Consider the following 17,823-nt stretch of genomic DNA (forward strand, 5'->3'; position numbering starts at 1 on the left):
TCAGCCAAATTTGTACACTTCTGATCTAAAACAACAATAGTTTTTATTCAACATATTAAATTCAGTGCCAACAGATCATGAAACTCCTTCTAAACTTCATGTAGAAATTACCTCAATTGCTACAGAAATGCAAAGAAAGGCAGATTATAACATATTTTCAGTGTAGCTGTAGCCTGTTTTGTATACCTGACAATATTAAGTTGTTATCTCAAGGCACTCTTATCTCTTCTGTTTACAATAGAATGCAGTATCCAAGGTCTACTAGCCCCGGCTACAGTGCACATAGGCAAGACTGGATTTAACTATTAATTATGTATTTTTAGCTGGTTGAGTTACATCCCTAAATGGATCTTAACTGTGTCTGTGACAATACTATTCCATTAATAATTCAGGACAACTCTCCTACAAAGAAAAAAGAGCCTTTCACTTTCAACAAGAAGACAAATGATGCTGCATGGCTCAGCAAAACTAGGAATAACTGCATAAAGTTTGAACATAATTTACACAAAAGCTTCTCAGTTCTTGATGATGGACAGTTAGATGCAAGACAGCATGCAACAAGCTGGCCATAAACTAATTCCAGTATAACTTCCAATAATAAAACACTCTGGGAAGATTTTTGGTGCTAAGAAACGTGAAAATGCAGAAAACAAGAAAAATTGCTTTCCAATGTTGCTGCTGAAAGAACAAAAAGCACACCATAGTATTATTCATATACATCACTTCTGACAGCAAATTAATTATTGTAGTTTTCCAAGATCTACCCATAAATAAAATGATAACCTGGGGGCAGGAGGGAGTTCTGTGCATTACCAACAATATATTACTTTTTTCAACAGAGAAAACAATTAAAGATTTCGCTGAAAAGGACACATTTTTCTCTGTGGGCACTGATGCCTCAAGCCATGGAAATATCAAAATGTTTTCCAGTTATTCATTCCTACAGAGATGAAAGAGGAATAATTCATCATCTGCTTGACTTTTGTGAAGAAAGTAATGAAACTGCAGTAGGAATATTTCAAAACATAAGAAGTTTACTAAAATCAACGCTTTTAGCTTCAGTCATGCACTATTATTTGCAACTGATGATATTAATACTAACTTTAGGGGACATCCCTTTCTCTGCAATCTAATTATCAAATACTTTTCCCAGCTATCTGGCCAGCTCATGAAGTATATGCAACAGCAAACACCATACAGATACATCATCCTTTAATCCTGAGGACTTAAACCCAGTAGTTTCCTCATTCTCCAGCAGAGTTTTGGAAATATAGGGTATATTTCATTCTATAAAACTTTGACTACATAAAAAAATTGTAGCATACCTCCACAAAGAACACTTTTTAAAACTTGCAGATAAATGGATCTTAATAGGTTTCTTAGTTTTTTTCGAAGGATGAAGATGGGAATGAACAAACTCTACTGTGATTGCCTTCAGTTCATTGTACTTTAAAAAAAAACTGTAGTCACATTTTGATTTCTGGAACAGAATCACAGAACGGTTTAGGTTGGAGAATACCTTTAAGGTCATTGAATACAACCATTGATCCAGTCCTGCTCAGTCTGCCACATTCCTTGATTCATGTGCTCTGTCTGAAAAAAGACTGTCTTTTTAGTAAACTGCAATTATTAACCAAGAGTTGATTCTTGATAAAGGCTAGAGGTAGATTATATGTATTAGGAATCACATGCAGAAAGGGAGCTGAGAGTTCATACTGGTTTTCCAAAATCCTGTCCCAGGAAACACTCTCATAGTCTAACGTCACTGGCAACATCTACCATTTAAAAAATAATATGTAACTTATGATAGCTGAAATGGATCATGAAGGAGCAAAAATGCACATCTGAGAAAAAAACACATTTCCCCTGAAGTAAAATGCTTGCACTTTTCCTTTGGTATCCCCTAATGCAAAGAAGGCGATCAGTCCCTGCAATAGTTTGTCACAGATTTTAAAAATATTACTCTGGATTTCTTTATATTAGAAACTAGTTCCACTTGAAGACGGAAATGGACCTTAGGCAGATAATTACAGCCTGCTCTGAAACAAAAACTCTTTTTTAAGGCAAGATTGTAATTCCAGAAATAAAAGTGACTATGTTCCCATGCCTTGTAAAAACTCGACTTTCACAGTTAGAACAACCATAATCTAAGCAGGTGGCTAATGTAGTGTTCCATACTTCTCGTGGATTTTTAATAACAGCTTTTATTAATTGTTGTTTTCTTTAAGTAGCACAGAAATAGCCCAGTAAAATGACCACGGTTTTATTTCTGTATGCTCATGCATTTTTTTTTTAAAACCACTTTAAAATCTCTTTTAACAGTAGTGAAATCAGGGTCCATTATTCGTCAGTGATTTTGATGACTCCATAAGATGCCCTCATATTTATTTCATTCATTGAATAAAAGAACCAGAACATAATAGGCTAATTTTATCTTATTACCTAGGAAATCCTGGTAAAATAACAAGCTAGAGTTCAAGACTTTATTTCTCTGTTCTTTCAGGAATACCCAAGAGCTTGATCATTTCCCTTCATCTCTTTTTATCTTAGGTTTCTTTTACTGCAGATGAATTATCTTCAAGGACTGCAGCTCTTATTATTATGCACTGATGCTATTACTCTGTGCTATTGCCCAGTGTCACAGGATGATTTACTTTAGCAGTTAACATGGAAGAAAAAAAAAATCACCATTTTCATTTTTAACATGACAAAGACAGAACTTTGGGTTACTTTCTATAATTCATATCACCATTGAGTCCTTTACCTTTTCTCGTATTAGGATTGAAGTTAGTACCAATGCTATTCTATTTGTCTAAAGAAGCTCACCTCAGGTGTTTTCTTTCCATTACTGAGCTATTCTAAATTCATGGATCCCTTTTGGCATCAAAAAGCTATGCAAGGTGTGCAGGAGTGCTCCTCAACACTGTTTAAAGGAAATCCTTGTTGTTGAGTTGCTTCTGAGAAGATTAGAGAAGGATGACAGCTCCAAGTTAAGCCCTTGACTGGGCATCACATCTTCTCAGAATTACTATCTCTTTGTATTTGAGAGGGAAAAATCCATAAACTCATTTACCAAACATGCAAAAAACATAAAGTCTGACAAAATATCGAAGTACGGTATTTCTGACTTAAGCTCATAATATATCAGAAAAGAGCACAAAACTTCAATTTATTGAGAACTTTGCACTGAGCCACACTGAATCTGTATTCTCTTTCATCTCAGTCTAGGCATTAAAGCAGATAACAAATGGAAGAAGGAAGATAAAGGCCTCAGAGAGAGCAAATAAGTGCAGATTAATATGAAAAGCTGAACTGGTAGAAGAGGAAATCTTATATGTAATCAGACATGGCAAATAATAACTGAAACTAATTTTTAAAATGCTAACTTTTCCATGGAAAACAACTGCATTACAACTAAACATACAAATTAATTTCCAAATTTTTCTCTCTCCTTGAAATCAATTTTCCTGTGACAGAGGCATCTGACTTGTGTATTCTTTTTGAAATAGGGCACTACTTCAATTTGGAAGACCAGTCTCCAGAAGAGCTCTTGTATCACACTGTAGGGATAATAGATTGAGATCATTTATTTTCTCCATAACATGATTTGCCAGCTCTACCTAGAAAGTTCAATTTATTGAGTTAATCAAATCTATGTCTTTACAAAAGCAATTCCAAGAGAAGACAGTATTCTTGATGAACTAACTACCCTGTCATAACCTACAGGCAAGCTCAGAGACACAGGCAAAGAGAATTCCTATATTCTGCATGAAATATCAACAAGTCCTGAGACCACAGATCGTAGAAACATCTAATAAAGGTATGTAAACAGTGATCAAAAGAACATAGTGTAGATGAGCCCATGTTAAAAGATTTTGCATTCCCTCAGAAATACAATATAATTGCAGGAAATTTGCTGGGCAAAGGTTATAAAAAGTCATCATCTACGAAGACCTAGTTACTACTTTTTTTTAATTGCAGTACCATATAAAAGCAAAGTGACATGCTAAATATTCCTATATTCACTGACTGTATTATCCAAAAACAAATTTTAAATAATATTTAACTAAGATTGAGAGTAACATCAAGAAACAGGATCTTAGCCTGTCTTGTCTGGTTAGATCTCTCCACAACAAATGCAGCTGCTCTTCTTATGTGACACTTTTCGTCTCTTTCTTACGTAATGACCGTATTATCTCAGCTTTGCAATAAATAAATTTTATTAGGAAGAATACTACCTCCCAGTGTCCATGTTTTATCAATGAGTTCTTCACTGTAAAGCCTATCTGGTGGTCAAATCCAGCTGAATAATTTTAATAAAGGTTGTAATTTAAATAATTTCATTAAATAATTTTATCAACAATTACTGTTGTCACCTACTCACAAACTCTGAGCACAGGTTATAACTCCCACCCTTCCAAAAAAGCATTTTAAAGAAGATGACAGACAAACTCCCTTTGTACAAACATACATAACAATCTTATGCCCGACTGGAAAATTTCTGAAGCAAAGCAGTTTTGTCAGCAACTGCCAATTTCTTGAACTGAAACCACTTTACAATAAGCACAAGTCACACTTCATGCATTTTGTCCACCCATCTACAGCACACACAGTTACAGTCCCTCAGAAACTGTCTTTCTTCCCTACCAGATCGTTTGGCTACAACTTCAGGGTCCTTGCCTGCAAGTCAGTCTAGGTATAGGACAGCCCCAACAACCTGCCATTTCCCCATGTTTCTCAGCCTCCAGGGCATTCTTGCTACTCTTCTGCATTCCCAGGTTACATGTAGCTGAATTTCTTCCTCCTCAGATGAATATAAGTCTTGTTCTTGTGACTATTAACAGCTTCCAACTGGACAGGTCCAGCCAGGTCTGAAAGGTCCTTCACAATCTACAGGATCTGGCTAACTGCATATGCCATATGTTATTTCATATAGGTGAGTATATGAAAATATAAAAATACAAATTATAATACAAAACCAAATTATAATGTCTGCCTTGTTTGCTATTTGACCTTTCCCTCCCTGTCAGCATATTCTTAATACTTTTTTCTTCAGGCAAGAAAACAATGCTTTTGTTTGGTTTTGTTTTCTTAACTAAGTACATCTCCTTGTTTCTAAGTTAACTGACATTAACAAGAGCAATACAACTTCATCAAACACATCTCTCCTCCATACGCGTACTAACCCCTTTCCATCATCTTCCAACAGTCCTGGAAGACTGGGGAAGTCTCACTGGACTGGAGGCTGGCTGATGTTGTGCCCATCTACAAAAAGGGTCGCAGGCAGGACCCAGGAAACTACAGGCCTGTCAGTCTGACCTCAGTGCCAGGGAAAGTCATGGAGCAGGTGATCTTGAGCGCTACCATGAAGCACATGCAAGAGATCCGGGTGATCAGGCCCAGTCAACACGGGTTCACAAAAGGCAGGTCTTGCCAAACTCACCTGATCGCCTTCTATGACAAAGTGACTCGGCTGCTGGATGAGGGAAAGGCTGTGGATGTATCTTCCTGGACTTCAGCAAAGCCTTTGACACAGTTTCTCACAGCGTTCTGCTTGAGAAACTGTCAGCCTCTGGCCTGGACAGGCGCACACTCTCCTGGGTGGAAAACTGGTTGGATGGCCGGGCCCAGAGAGTGGTGGGAAATGGTGTGAAATCCAGCTGGAGGCCAGTGACAAGTGGGGCTCCCCAGGGCTCGGTGCTGGGTCCAGCCCTGTTCAATGTCTTTATCAATGATCTGGATGAAGGCATCGAGTGCACCCTTAGCAAGTTTGCGGGTGACACTAAGCTGGGTGGAAGTGTCGATCTGCTGGAGGGTAGGGAGGCTCTGCAAAGGGATCTGGACAGGCTGGACCGCTGGGCAGAGTCCAATGGGATGAGGTTTAACAAGGCCAAATGCCGGGTCCTGCACTTGGGGCACAACAACCCTGTGCAGAGCTACAGACCAGGAGAAGTCTGTCTAGAAATCTGCCTGGAGGAGAGGGACCTGGGCGTGTTGGTTGACAGCCGACTGAATATGAGCCAGCAGTGTGCCCAGGTGGCCAAGAAGGCCAATGGCATCTTGGCTTGTATCAGAAACGGCGTGACCAGCAGGTCCAGGGAGGTTATCCTCCCTCTGTACTCGGCACTGGTGAGACCGCTCCTTGAATCCTGTGTTCAGTTCTGGGCCCCTCACCATAAGAAGGATGTTGAGGCTCTGGAACGAGTCCAGAGAAGAGCAACAAAGCTGGTGAAGGGGCTGGAGAACAGGCCTTATGAGGAGCGGCTGAGAGAGCTGGGGTTGTTTAGCCTGGAGAAGAGGAGGCTGAGGGGAGACCTCATTGCTCTCTACAACTACCTGAAAAGAGGTTGTAGAGAGGAGGGTGCTGGCCTCTTCTTCCAAGTGACAGGGGACAGGACAAGAAGGAATGGCCTCAAGCTCCGCCAGGGGAGGTTTAGGCTAGACGTTAGGAAAAAATTGTTTACAGAAAGGGTCATTGGGCACTGGAACAGGCTGCTCAGGGAGGTGGTTGAGTCACCTTCCCTGGAGGTGTTTAAGGCACGGGTGGACAAGGTGCTGAGGGATATGGTTTAGTGTTTGATGGGAACGGTTGGACTCAATGATCCGGTGGGTCTCTTCCAACCTGGTTATTCTGTGATTCTGTGATTCTGTGAAATCTTGCCTTCACTTTGCACAAAAATGTGTCTTAAGCTACGATGACAAATTCATATGGATAAAGTTGAATAGATTATACAGTATGTAAAGAGTTGAATGTGAAAAGAGAAATGAAAATATTGTACACTTGTTTTTACAATGCAGCCTTCAACCTTCCATGTTTTATTCCTGTCTCAAACACTGTCACTTCATCCCCTATTGAGCATTAATTTCTGGTTTACCAAATGATCCCTGCAATAATTACTGTTAAGGGAATAGGACCTAGCCCCTCCTGTATGGAAGCAGGAGCATATCCCTAACTGTCTGTACCAATCTCAAAACTATGTTCAGTTTTCTTTCAGTGCAAGAACGAGAGGAAGCTGTTCATGTTTGTTATAAGTGGAACATATATACAGCAGTGTTTCCGTTTCTTTAACTTACAGATTTGATGTCAAGTTTGTGTAAGCTTAAATGCAAGAAGAACTTAAGTGCAATGCTTTGGCGGTCTGCAAACAGATGTGATGGCTTCAAATAGAAGAGTGAAAACTGACAAATGTCATAAGGTTAGATAAACCTTCCTGCAACAATATCCCTTCCAGAAAAAGGAGTGGTACAAAGGAAAGAATTTCCCAATGGAAATGTATACTTCAAAATAATCATTAATTTCTGTCTCAAAGATCAGCCTAAAGCCCCAGCGATAAACTTATTTGTTTTACTTGAAAATGAGCAAATACAGTCAGTACCTCAAGGATCCTGGCTATTTGCCTTCACTTACCCGCTTATGAAGGCGTTCTGCTTCCTCCTGATACGCAGCAAGTTGTTGTTTCCATTGTTTTACATTGGCAGTGGACTCCAGCAGGGCTGCTGTGAGCTTAGCATTATTACCCTTCAGTGTGGCCAGTTCCGCCTCCCAATGCTTGCTGATTGTCGAACTGCATAGACAGAATGAAAATGGTAAGCACCCCTTTTTTCATAAAATGTAAAGTTTTTTAAATATCCAGGAAAAATAGAATTATGCAAAAATCCTATGACTACATGTCCAAATGAGACTCCAAATGTTCAGATTATCAAAACTAAAAATTCGCAATATATATATGCCATTATTGTCAAACAACACCTACTCTCCCAGTTTACTAGGGATTTTTTAAAATAAAATGCTAAGGATTATGAAATCCACATCAGCTTCCCAAAAGCAACACTGTAATTCTAGAATATATATGGTTAGTCACTATTTTAATACATACGTGTTGAATGAAAGTGCTTTTTGATCTACTACTTTATGAATATATTGTAGAAAAAGATTTGTCACCAACTTGAGTAAAGAGAGCTAATGCAGGGCTTCAGAACTACACCTTAGCAGTCTTAGTGCAAATGCTCTATCCTTGAAATATACTTTCTTTATTAAATACCATATTTAATTTGGACTTGAAAACTCAAAGACCTTGAATTTCAACACCGTACTACTATTAATATGCTTTTCCTCAGTAATATCAGTAAAGATCACGCTTTATTGCAAAGAGCATGCCAACGTTGGGGGTTTACTAAAGTAGCCCATGGAGGAACGATCCCTGCTTACAGTTTAATTATCCTCTGAGCAAGCACTAGGCTTCAATTTTCACAGGTAATTAGTTTGTCATCATCCACAGACCCTATCTTTAAAATCAGTATGCAAGGAAAAGCATCTCAGACACATCAGGTGAATATGTTAACATGCAAATAGCTCATTAATGCTTACTTGCATAATGCTAACGGTATATGAAGTGCATACCTACATGGAAAATACATAAAGAAAATAGTTCATCTAATTGGCTTACTATTAAAGGCACCATTGAAAACCAAAGATCAGTAACTCTGGCCAAAATTATTTTGTATATAGGTTTGTGATTACTTATGAGGAAATACTATAATCTTACTATTATCATAAATATATTTTAATATGCTCAATGTCATTCTAAATTGTTACTATTTGCATGTAAGTTTATAGGTTTATTTGAACCTTGTACCTATGAGCAGTAAAACATTCTGACATAATTTTGTCCACAGTTTCTTTCTTCTATTTCATGCATACGTGCAGCCCATCCCACCAAAGCATATTTCAAAAGCATTATGACTCCTATGAATACTCCTTAGGCACTCAAAATTACCCGGCCACCAAAGTACATTCATTATCAATCCAGAACACATCTACTGCTTCACTAAAACATGATGTCTGTTTCTTCCACACTTCAGCATTTCCTTCCAAATATGCTGCTTCATACCCTTAACAGGAATGTAAGTTCCTTCTGAAGAGGAACACAGGTTCTTTCAAATTGTTCTAGTATGTCATGACCTATTCAACTATTCAGAAGTTCACCACTGGAAATTTTACATCTTAAATGACTGAGCTGAAATAATGATAGTGTTACTTCATCAGTGAACACTGACTCACATATTAAAAAATGAGGGCAACCTTTTGCCTCTCTCTAATCAGATTTACTTTTCACTTATAGCAGATCAACAAATTCTGAAAAAGATATCCTAAAAAAAATCTACTTCATTGTCATATTTGTAACTCCTTCTTGTTATACTGATCTGGCAAACAAATATCCACTCCAGCCATTTCATGCAAGTGAGTAGCTCTACTTGGTAGTAACAAATCGTGTGTGTATGACACAATGAAGTATGCCTTACTCCTCATCTTTTCTCACAGAAATACACATACAAGATTTTACACTGATGTAATACAGCAGACCAAAAGTTTTGTATCTGGGACAATTATATGACAAGAACCGTTTGACCACAAATATCCTAGTTTAATAAGCAAACAGGGAAGTGAATGGACTTTTTTTCCAATGTAATCATTTGTATACCCACAATGATACCAGGCGAACTTCTAGGCCAGGAAGAACCCAGAAGACAGACTCTCAGATACTCCTGAGAAATAACGCAAGGGGGATTTGCGGCATGCTTCACCTTCACCTTTGCCCAGTGTCCTTACTACATTGCCAAGAAAACAATCCAGAGCTCTAAGTTATTGCTTGTATACTAGAATGTCAGCATTAAACACGAAGCATGCTTTTTCCATTACTGCTGTTGCTATGCTAGTTCAAAAGCTGGAAGATTTCTTCAGAGTTGGATATTCCCTAATTGGTTGTTTTCAGCAGGAATGCACCAGTATTATTTGTCGATTGTACATTTTATCCCGCAGAAATCTACAGAGTGGGCATGAACACGTCCACTATAACACGCATGTTTTTTGTTTGTAGCACATATGGGCTTTTTTTCTACAAATAATTTCTACTGTATCTTCTACAGATTGTATTATGGCTCCATAAAATAGAAACATATTACTTAAATTATTCTAGATTTGTATCTGATGATACACAATAATATCCCAACTATTTAGACTTACACTGTTTCTTTTTACAAAACTCCTCATTCTCTGACATAAAGACAACCACGTGATGAATATCATACCAGGAAACGCAGAACCAATAATGTAAATTTTTTGTTTTATAAAATCTTAGTATGATTAAAATATAATCAATCCTGTCAGTGCTGACTTACTTTTTTCAAATAGTTTCTTGACAAACTAAAATCATTCCTCATGTGTTCTGAGAATACTTGTGCTCTAGAACGCTTGTGAAATACAAACAATTACTCAGTGCTCAAAGTGATCCAAACTGCAATGCAACACCTACCAGAACACCTCTCAATTTTGCACTGTGATGCAAAGAGCAAAGCTGTGTGCATGCATTGGAGGACAGAGGAATAAACAGGCATAAACATCTTGCAGTCCAGTGGTGAAACAATGCTATCTGCATACATGTTTTGGTTTGTTCTGAAAGTCATCTCTTTGCTGGAGGTGTCACCATTTTATTAGTTATTTCTTCATACCTGTCAGAATTAACACCATTGACTCCCTGGCATACTCAAAGTTTCAAGATGGGCCTTCAAATAAAGTGGCATCCATAACAGTCCTGCCTCTTGCCTGTTCCTCGGTGTGAAAAGCTCTATCAAACATCTAAAAATATCCTAATAGAGGATAAAGCCTGGTCATTTCCATTGTGAAACTTCTGAACATCTGAAAGTAAGAGAACAAGCTGTTTTGCATATCTCAGTATATTAGTGCCAAAAACAATAGGGAGGATGGACCTTTAATGGATAATAGCAAAATATGAGTTTTATTGGCAAAATTTACCATGCTATACAAAAAAATGCCTTCATATAAGAGGTTTAGGGCTGATTGTACAGGAAATTATCTCTACAATGACAAGTGTTCATAGGATCCTAAGCACTTGTTAGTCAGCAAAAGGTCGAAACTCTCCAAAATCTCCTATTTTTGGTGCCAGCCATGGTATCTGCTACCTGTGTAGCATCAAACACGTCCATAGTCAGAACACAGAGCAGCATGGTGTCTCACCACAAATGCAAAGAATTCAAAGTCAGATATTCAACATCTATGGCATGCAGTAACTCGAACACAACCACAAAGCATTCCTCAAACAACTGCTGGCTGTTATACAGCCAAATTGTGACAACCCCCTGAAAATTAAAGCAAGGGCCAATGATATTCCATACTTTAAGTAATACTGACCAACTAACATCTGGCCAATCTCCTTTCTCACTGGGGATTAGTTACAACACCAGTAAGTCACTGAGGAATATTTCTGCTGTCTGTCCATCTGTGACCTGAATAGAGGGCCAGAGGCTATAAACGCATGATTATCTTTCTCTGCAAAGTAGGTCACTTAAGAAAAAATAATCCGAAAAGCTCCAGTCACCACATTCAGCCAGTTGGAGAAGGCTTGCCAAGGCAGGGGGCAGGGAGCACATATTAATGAGTTGCATTCAGAATGAAGTTATTTTGAGAGATGTTTTCATGAAACAAAGAAACAAAAGCAGTTCCAATCAAGAGACATTTTTTTTCTTTTTGAATCAGTATTGCTTATTCATTGTTTGCTGAGTTGTATGCACTACCAACACTATAAAATATGGCTGAAGCTTTATTTTAGTTTCTAGAAATAAAATGTATGCTGAATTCTGTTTAATTCATATTTTATGGGTTTTAACATTGGATTCATTGTGTAAAGTGAATTGATTTTAAAAATTGATTTCTTACTATAGTGTAGTCATGGTTTCAAAGAGCTACAGATACTCAAAAGCATGTAAATTCTTCAGATATCATTGTGATCTGCAGTGCAGATGTGTGGTGAGCAGTGATGTCTTGGGATAGCAGAAATGAGGAGGAAGTCAGCTGAGCAGAGAATGAAGTACTTCCACTACAAAATTTGGCACCTGGTATGGTAACTACATCCATAAGAATGGAAAAATATGAACAGAGCAGAGTCTGCTGCCCAGATTATAAGTAGTGGCATGTGTTGGAAGCAGCCCAAGAGTCTGGTGGAGTGAGTGTTACCAGCCAGTGGGAGAGGAAAGTCAACTGGCTGGTAACAAAACATGAGCTGCACTAGCAACAACGGGTGATCCTTCCTTACAGCCTTGCAGCCTTATGGAGCAGCTCTTTACACTGAAGGAAGCAAAGCCAGATTGTGAAACATTTGATGCTGTTACAGTAGCATCTGGGAGCTCTAGTAAACTCAAATAATGTAGCTTCTTCTCTTTGGAGTGTAAGACAAGGGTTTGGGTTTATGTAGAACTTCTTGGTGCATTTGGGAAGGAATTCTCCACAAGATCCTTATGAAATCCTCCATATGAAATAAGCTTCAGATAATGCAGGGGTCTCAGGCTGGAAGGGTGAGATCTCAGCAACAAGCTACTCTTGCTATTGCCTACATTGGAATGATGTTACAGTCTTATTAGATGGGAATGTTGGCTCTGCTAGCACAGATGATGAGTGCAGCATTCCTCAAGGTGTTCATAAAATCTCACAAGAATCCTCCTCTCGTCCACACTGAGAATGAGATATAATCTCCCCACCTCGTATCCTGAATTACGAGACTTTTAAAAAGGCATTTTGGGAATGCCACCCTTTTTCCTGTTTTAAAAGGCATCTTCTGAGGCCATCTATTAAATATGTAAAATTACTTCATGATACCAAGAATATAAGTACAATGGGTTTAGAGTTTGCCTTTCCACTAGTTCAAGGTACCATATGCCCTTGGTAATGAGGCAGAAATTTCTCCCTCTGGAAAATTCAAAGCAAAATTTGAAATAGAAAGTTGTTTTGGGGTTGCGGGGTTTTTTAATATTTATTTATTTATACCGAATTAGGAGTCCTAGAATGAGATGGATGCTGAAGAAAGAGCAGTGGAGCGTATCAGGTCCTATCCCACTATTCCAGAAAGAGGCCAGAGAGAAAATTTTTGAATTATCCTGCCATTAGACTGTGTACAAAGCTGTCTGCTTGTACAGGCCCAGTAGAGAGCAACTCAAAAGACTTCAAATTTATGTGCATGAGGGACACATACATCTACCGTATAGTTAAATAATTAAAGGCCAGCAAAAAAAAAGGGAAAGCTATGGTAGGAATTACAGCTTTTGTACGAAGAAAATTTAAGAAACAAAACAAAATTGCCTCTTTACAGCTATTGCTTATTGTCTTATCTCTAGTTGTGATTAACTGGACATATACAAAAGAAGTCTTATTTGATAAACTGGAATTTATTTAAAAAGGGTAAATCCTCTCAAACTTATAATCAAGAGAAAATTACCAGCAAATTGCTTTGAGTCAAATATTTTGAGTGAGGCCAATGAAAAACTAATTAATATTCAAAGAGATCCTTATCCTTAATTAGGGTATTCGAAAGATTTTTTAGCAAAGAAGGATAGCTCCCCTGGGGAGAGAGGAAGGAACATTAACAGAGCATGAAAGACCTGTTCTTCCCTTTGGGATAAGGAATATCTATATGATCTCAATGGAGTTACATCAGCACAAAACCAGGGAAACATAGTTGTGAATCAGCTCTTTAGATTGGTTAAATGACAAATTCAATCACAGCAAAAAAGCTGAAGAGTGCCCTCAAAACATATTGTACTATAATTGAAGAAACTCAGAAAAAAGACACACACACCTACTGGAAAATGAGAAAGGCAGCTGAATGGCTGAAATGAGCATGTGAGAGTATGGCTTTTCTAAGAATTTATTATGTTCTACAAATGTTGAGGTTTATCCCACTCTAGCATATATTGTTTGGGAGGTTTTTGCACAACTCTTTGTTCAACTCAAAGGAACGGTATATGCATGAACTCCCAATTTCTATATCAGTGTAGAAGACAAAAGCACAGGAGGTTTTTCTGCAAATTTAAGCAGAGGGGTGCTTATGGAGCTATTACAGATTTCTCTTTTAAGGTATTTCATATATGGTCATCCACTTTCATTTAGCCTTTTAGTTTGACCATGCTCTTGGATTCTGAATTATCCCAAGTACCCTTGAAGCCCACAGACAGAAAATGAGTTGGTTCTCCAGCTCTGCTACAGGCAGTTCTGTTCTTAGGCATCTCTTGTGCTATGCTTTATCAACTCACTGGGGAAGTACACTCTTTCTACTATATAGCAGATCACTATTCAATGCAGACTGATGACTATTTAGATACACCACCTAAATCCATGTTCTATATTTTGTAATACAGCCTTCACTCACCACAGCGCCCACAGAAACCATCACAGCACAGATTACCTTTCAATACAGAAGCTTATCTAGATATTAAATTCTTTTTAAGGAAGGAAAATTTCACAGAAATATTCTCTATGGTAACCAGCACAGTATTTCTGCATAAGACAACAAAGCCTGAGAGAAAAATGCCCAAGTATGGTAGTGTTCACTGCTATTGAAATGCTAAGATCAATAGCAACAGAACAGCTTTTGAAAGGCACTCCATGGGACGCAAAAGACTGGATATTAACATAAAATTAATGCTTCAGCTATGATCCTTATTAATCAAGGACTTGGATCCCAGTTCTGATCCAAGTTCCAGTGGGGACAAAAAAAGAGTCACTCACTCTTCTCCACAAGAAACAATGATGTTTCCAAGCTTCTTGTATTGTCTGCAAGTGTATATTGGATGTGTTTACACAGGTGACATTTAAACCCTATTTCTCACTAAACTTACACTGTTAAGAACAGCTTTATGCATGCCTTTTGAACACTGTGTCACAATGCAAAAGACCTGTATTTAACCTCAATCATCACAGTAGCAATAAGAAAATCCCTGCTTTCTCTGAAGAAGTGCAACTTTTATTTTTATTCTTCTAAGAAGATTTCATTTTTGTTTTAGTCCTTTATTTTTACACAGTGAAGAGACACTAGGTTATATCATGAAGGCCATAGAGTACAAACCAAAATCAGTAACTGTGCCTTACAACTTTTAGTTTTTTGCAAGAGTGAGCATAGCTAATTCACTTCCAGCTTTTTTTTACTAGCATTTAGCTAACATTAAAACCTTGTAGACCTAACATTTATCACATACTCTGAAAAATTTTAAAAGATTGCCCTTGTCCCCTTACTGAAATTGCTTATCAGTATCACTGCAAGTATTTTATTCTCATGCCTGAAAGACCTTGCAGACCTAGAATTATATCACACGCTCTGAAAAAGTAAAAACAAAAAATGCCCTTGCTCCTGTACTGAGCTTGTTATTGGTATCACTGGAGCTAGCTTACTCTTGTGTCTGTAATGTATCTCATTTTTCACAACTGATATTAAATAAGACTTTTTGTGCAATAAATACTAAGCATAATTTCTTCTCATTGTTATGGTGCTGAAAACTTCAAATACTCCACCAAAATTGTATTTTCAAAAGCAACCTAAGTTACTTAGAAACTGAAGCAACTTTTTCTAAAATGACTAGGTATTTGGCTGCAAAGAAAGCGAAATTGAATTGGGCTCCCATGGCACTTGATATTTTTTAGGAAAGCAATTAGATGAAGTGGTTATTGGCAACTCAGACACCACGACACGGTGACCATGACACTAAAATGCTCCGAATTATGACTGCTGTCATTCTGGAACTCTTTTGAACACAGAAGAATTTAGAGCCTTAACTGTAAATTCACATTTTGCTTTAGTGGAGACCAATTTTGCTGCAGCTCCTGGCTAGACAAAACCCTCTGTTTCTTTCAAAAATTCTACCACTAAGAACAATTTGTGTGTGGACTGAACCAACCTGCACTGCCAGCAATGTAACACAGACAAGGGAGTACCTGACTACCCTACACTTCTCTCACATGAGCTCTTATTTATTGAGTGTGATTCTGATTTTGAGAGTTTGACAGAGCTGTGGTCTCAATTACATCTCAGTGGGATTGAGAGAATTCCCTAGCTTCACCACAAAAATGTTATGGTAGTTAAGGAGAAAGACCAACTCTTACCCAGAGACCACACCTCTACCACTGAGTAATACAGGGCCAGGAAGCCCTGAGCTTCTGAAGTTCATATCGGGTGGGGAGTTATCACACTCTGCAAACTGCCCTGGTCCATGTCAGCAGGGCAGACAGATCCCACACACAGTTTGCACACAGTCAGGTTTAGTGCCCTTCCATTTCTAGAGTCTTTAAAGGCTTTATGCGACCTGCAACTTCTTCGTGCCCATCTGAAACACTTCAGGCACACAATGCATATCCATCCTTTTGTTGCAAGAACAACACTCTAGTGGGTGGCAACGCAGCCCTCAAATCATTGCAGGTACGTGGAACCGGAGTAGTATCCTGTACAATAGTAACTTTGTCTTAGAGCTTGAGGACATTGCATGGGCATAGAAAAGATCCAGCATCGAGTGATGTGGAAATGGTTCAGCCCGCAGCCCTCGGTGCCAAGGTCTATTTTATTTAGACATATAGATGGGGACCATGAGGCTTTTGATGCTACAGGTTGATTCTGTGGAACTCAGCTGAGATTCTCAGCTTCCAACTAAAGAGTGAAGACAGTATGAGGTATGTTCTGAGCAAATGCAGCCACACACAGAGCAGTGAGATGGCTAAAGGGTCTTCTCCCAACCCTGTAAATTTCACACACACTACAAGCAAGGAGTGGAGATCCTCAGCAACAGTCTCTGCCTGTGTATCTAGGTACTGTCACAGCTTTAACAATGGCAGTGTGTTCTGCCTCTGCTGAAGACAACAGCTGTTACGCGTGGCTGAATGTTAAAGATTTGCAAGTGCCTATTTTAGATCTTAGCTGAACCTTCTGTTAGTGACACTACCGGAGAGCTTAGCCTCTAAGACTCTCTAATGCTGGTTCTTGTCTTACTTTCACAGCAAGCACTGAACGCAGCAGAACAGTTATTACAGCTGCAGGGCCTCAGAACTCCACTATCAGCAATAGAAAGACATGTTATAGAGTGACCTACAGAAATACTTGTATGTGATTAGGCAGTTGCATACAGATTGTGAATTATGTCTAATTGTCCTCCATTCAGCTAATGCATTAGGTTATCTTACAAAATCAAATACTAACTACTGTTGCAATTAATTTTTTGCATAACAATTGCCACTTTGCTTATGAAAATATGACAATTGCTACTTTGCTTATCCAAATACGACATGCATTAATTGCACAGCTAGTGCAGGAGATGATCTATCAGTTACATGCTGATGACAAAATAATTTTATTCCACTACAGGAACAGAGGCTACATGACAGCATGGCAAATTTAATTAAGTTTCATTTATCTCCTGTGATAGCCATACAATTACTTAAGAGTTAATAGCCTACATGAGAGCCAAACTAAACCATCTATGGAGCAGCCAGAAGTACTCGGAAGAACAAGCAATAAGTCGCACGAACTATATGATCACAGTTAAACATTTATTGACTGTATAGGCTTGAAGAAAACAACTTGCTAGTGAGTTGTAACACTTACAAGTGGATACCACCACTCGTGGGGGTTTTTTCGTCCCAGCTTTTAAGAGAACAAAAGTATTAAATTTGCCTTGTTTAAAACCAAACCTGAATTCAATAAAAGACTAAATTTCTTGCACTATGTTGATCTTAGAGTAAAATTTACTAAAAAGAGATCAAATGGATGAAAAAAAGATTCATTTTAATACATGAGAATGCTCTGCTATTCACACTTTTTCTATGAACTACAGGTTAACACCCAGAGAAAACAGTCCGTATACAAGTGTCTCTCCCACCTCTATTGTAAAATATCCTAATTTTTAAGGAAAAAAACTAACATGGCACTTTCCTCAATTTGCTAGTAGTTGCTAGTTCTTATTTGCCATATCTAGACTAAGCGATCTTAAGCTCCC

General features: G+C 38.2%; 1 protein-coding gene across 1 annotated transcript in view; it reads right to left on the reverse strand.

Moving 5' to 3' along the window:
* Positions 1–17,823, reverse strand: part of HOMER1 (homer scaffold protein 1) — an 88,235-nt gene that overhangs the window by 13,702 nt on the left and 56,710 nt on the right. Inside the window, exon 6 of the mRNA XM_069881218.1 lies at positions 7,409–7,565. Within this exon, the coding sequence (XP_069737319.1) occupies positions 7,409–7,565 (157 nt within the window). The remainder of the gene's footprint in view (positions 1–7,408; positions 7,566–17,823) is intronic.

This window comes from Phaenicophaeus curvirostris, chromosome Z (genome assembly GCF_032191515.1).
Source record: "Phaenicophaeus curvirostris isolate KB17595 chromosome Z, BPBGC_Pcur_1.0, whole genome shotgun sequence".
Taxonomy (NCBI): domain Eukaryota; kingdom Metazoa; phylum Chordata; class Aves; order Cuculiformes; family Cuculidae; genus Phaenicophaeus; species Phaenicophaeus curvirostris.